The sequence below is a fragment of the Aegilops tauschii genome, chromosome 3 (genome assembly GCF_002575655.3).
Source record: "Aegilops tauschii subsp. strangulata cultivar AL8/78 chromosome 3, Aet v6.0, whole genome shotgun sequence".
Classification (NCBI taxonomy): domain Eukaryota; kingdom Viridiplantae; phylum Streptophyta; class Magnoliopsida; order Poales; family Poaceae; genus Aegilops; species Aegilops tauschii.
Genome location: NC_053037.3, coordinates 233050860 through 233053796, shown reverse-complemented (window position 1 = coordinate 233053796; position 2937 = coordinate 233050860). Strand labels below are relative to the sequence as shown.

Here is a 2937-nt window from a genome sequence, read left to right as displayed (position 1 = left end):
TAGCCAGATGTCTTCCCAGAAACGAATCTCCGACCCGTCCTTTATTGCAAAAGACCCAAAGCGAAAGAGATGTTTCTTTGTTGCCATTAGGCCAGCTCAAAAGTGCGAGTCACCAGGTTTCCAATATGCCTGAGACATCGCCTTTTGGCCTAGATACTTGTTGCGCAGCATTGTTTGCCAAATACCATCCTCAGTAAGAAGTTTAAACAACCACTTACTAAGTAGGGCCTCATTCTTGACTTCCAGGTCATGAATTCCAAGGCCACCTTGGTCTTTTGGCCTACAAACCACACTTCATTTGGCCAACTTGTATTTTTTCTTTTCACCATCTCCTTGCCAAAAGAATCTGGATCTAAAATAGTCCAGTCTTTGCAGGACCCCTTTTGGGAGTTGGAAGAAAGAGAGCATATAAAGAACCATATTTGTGAGGACAGAGTTAATCAAAACCAACCGTCCTCCAACTAAGAGCAATTTGCCTTTCCAACTGCTCAAACGTTTCTCTAGCCGCTCCTCTACAAGCTTCCACTCCGCAATGGTGAGACGCCGATAATGAATCGGTATTCCCAGATATTTAATTGGGAATTGGCCATGTGTGCAACCGAACAAGTCAGCATAATCGGCCGCCGCCTCAACGGCTTGTCCAAAGCAGAAAAGTTCACTTTTATGGAAATTAATTTTAAGACCCGACATTTGCTCAAACGCCGACAACAAGAGTTTCAGGTTTCGATCCTTACCTAGGTCATGTTCCATAAAGAGAATTGTGTCATCGGCATATTGCAGAATAGAGAGGCTACCATCCACAAGGTGTGGCACTACTCCTGCAATCTGGCCGTCCTGCTTAGCGCGCTCAATCAGGATAGCCAACATGTCAACGACAATGTTAAATAACATTGGGGACATGGAGTCACCTTGTGGTAGTCCTTTTTTTGTCTGAAAGTAATGGCCTACGTCATCATTGACTTTGATGGCCACACTACCTCCAGTTACAAAATTATGGATCCACTGAAACCATTTATCGGATAAAGCTTTCATCCTTAGGGTCTGTTGGAGGAAAGACCATTTGACCTTGTCATAGGCTTTTTCAAAATCGATTTTGAATACGACTCCACTCATGTTTTTCCAGTGCATCTCAAGGACGGTCTCATGCAGGATTACTACGCCATCGAGTATATTTCTTCCTTGCATGAAAGCCGTTTGAGATGGCCAGACAATATGGTCAGCTACTGAGTTTAACCTATTCGTAGCCACTTTGGTGAAAATTTTGAAGATGACATTAAGGAGGCATATGGGTCTGAATTGTTGGATCCGTTCGGCTTCCTTAATCTTTGGCAATAAGACAATCTCGCCAAAATTAAGTCTGAATAGGTCAAGCCTGTCGACATGAAGACAATTAAACAACTCCAAAAGGTTAGACTTGATGATATCCTAGAAATTCTGATAGAATTCTGCCGGGAAACCATCTGGGCCTGGAGCTTTGTTATGTTCCATTTGGAACACCGCAACTCTCACCTCCTCTTCGGAGAACGGTGCTGTAAGGATATCATTTTCTTCCGCCGTGACTTGTGGAATATCTTCTGTTTGGGACTCGTCAAGAGTGAAGTTCCCATCAATCGTCGCCCCGAACAGAGATTTGTAGTAGTTGGTGATATACTTTTTGAGCTCCTCCTGACCTTCGATCCGCCCCTCCTCTTGTTGGAGACTGTACATACATTTCTTCCTATGTCGCCCATTGGCGACCAATTGGAAGTATCTTGTATTACTATCACCCATCAGAGTGAAATCGGCTTTGGATCTTTGGTAGTATTTGATCTCCTCTTCTCGCAAAAGACGTGCAACCTTCTCATTAGATTGATTTTTCAATTCAATCCCTTGTTGAGATAAGGTGTGCGTCTCAACAATTTTGTCGAGGTCGTCAATGATGGTACAGAGCCATTGTTTTTCCTTTTTGTATATCCCGTTGGTATGTTTCGCCCATCTAGTGAAGTGTTGCCTCATGGCTCTTATTTTAAAGTTCCATCTCTGAATAGGTGTACAACCAATCAAGATATGACTCTGCCAATGAATCTGAATCTACATGTGAAACAAGTGCTTATGGTTGCCTGCTGGTACCTATGGTGGATACGTCCAGAACTCACACATGATGACAAACCACCGCCATCGTCGAGATGGCATACATTGGTGCTGGCAATCACTGTAATTTTCATGAAGCAAGTCCTAACAGAAATGTTATTACATCACAGAGATGGAGGAAACCTGACATTGGGTACGTGAAAGTAAATGTCCATGCAACCCTTTTTGCAAATAAGGGAGAGGGAGCAACAGCGGCAGTTATTAAAGATGATAAAGGTATTTTCTTGCTACGCAGTGCATATATATAACACATACATCTAATGCGATGATGGTTTATGCAGCTGCAATGAGAAATGGACTTATGTTTGCAAACTCCTTGGGATTCCCTCGCGTGGAAGCTGAATCAGACTTGTTAAATGTTATAAACTTCTACGACAGCCAATCTAGATGGTGGGATGCGCGGTGGCAATTTTTGCAGAGTATTTCGATGTGTCTACTTTGATTGGGAAGGTCATCTTTAAACATTGTTCTCGTTCTCTTAATAAAGCAATGCATGTGTTGTATAATTACTCTTATCGTAATAGAACCTCTCTTAGTTGGACTAAGGAGCCTCCGGGCAACCTTGTCTTGACACTTGTGGGCGATGTAATGCCTATGTTAGATCAATAAAGCTAGTCGTAATTGTCGGTACTAGAACCGGCAGATCTCGAGTAGGGGGTCCCGAGCTGTGGATCTGGAATGATGGGTAACAGGAGACAAGGGGCCCGATGTTTTACCCAATTTCGGGCCCTCTCGAAGAGGTAAAACCTATGTCCTGCTTGATTGTATTGATGATGGAGTATCGAGTACATGTTGATCTACCTCGAG

The 2937-nt window shown here is 43.2% G+C and overlaps 1 protein-coding gene across 1 annotated transcript; it reads right to left on the bottom strand.

Moving 5' to 3' along the window:
* Positions 1 to 1425: 1425 nt before the first annotated feature.
* LOC141042862 (uncharacterized) lies at positions 1426 to 1995 on the bottom strand. Its single transcript, XM_073511767.1, has one exon. It carries the CDS (start codon positions 1993 to 1995, stop codon positions 1426 to 1428), a length of 570 nt encoding a protein of 189 aa, XP_073367868.1.
* Between the last annotated feature and the right edge of the window lie 942 nt (positions 1996 to 2937).

What these genes read in the sequence shown, in the direction of transcription:
- LOC141042862 (XM_073511767.1), bottom strand. Translation starts at nt 1,995, where the DNA reads ATGAGGCAACACTTCACTAGATGGGCGAAACATACCAACGGGATATAC.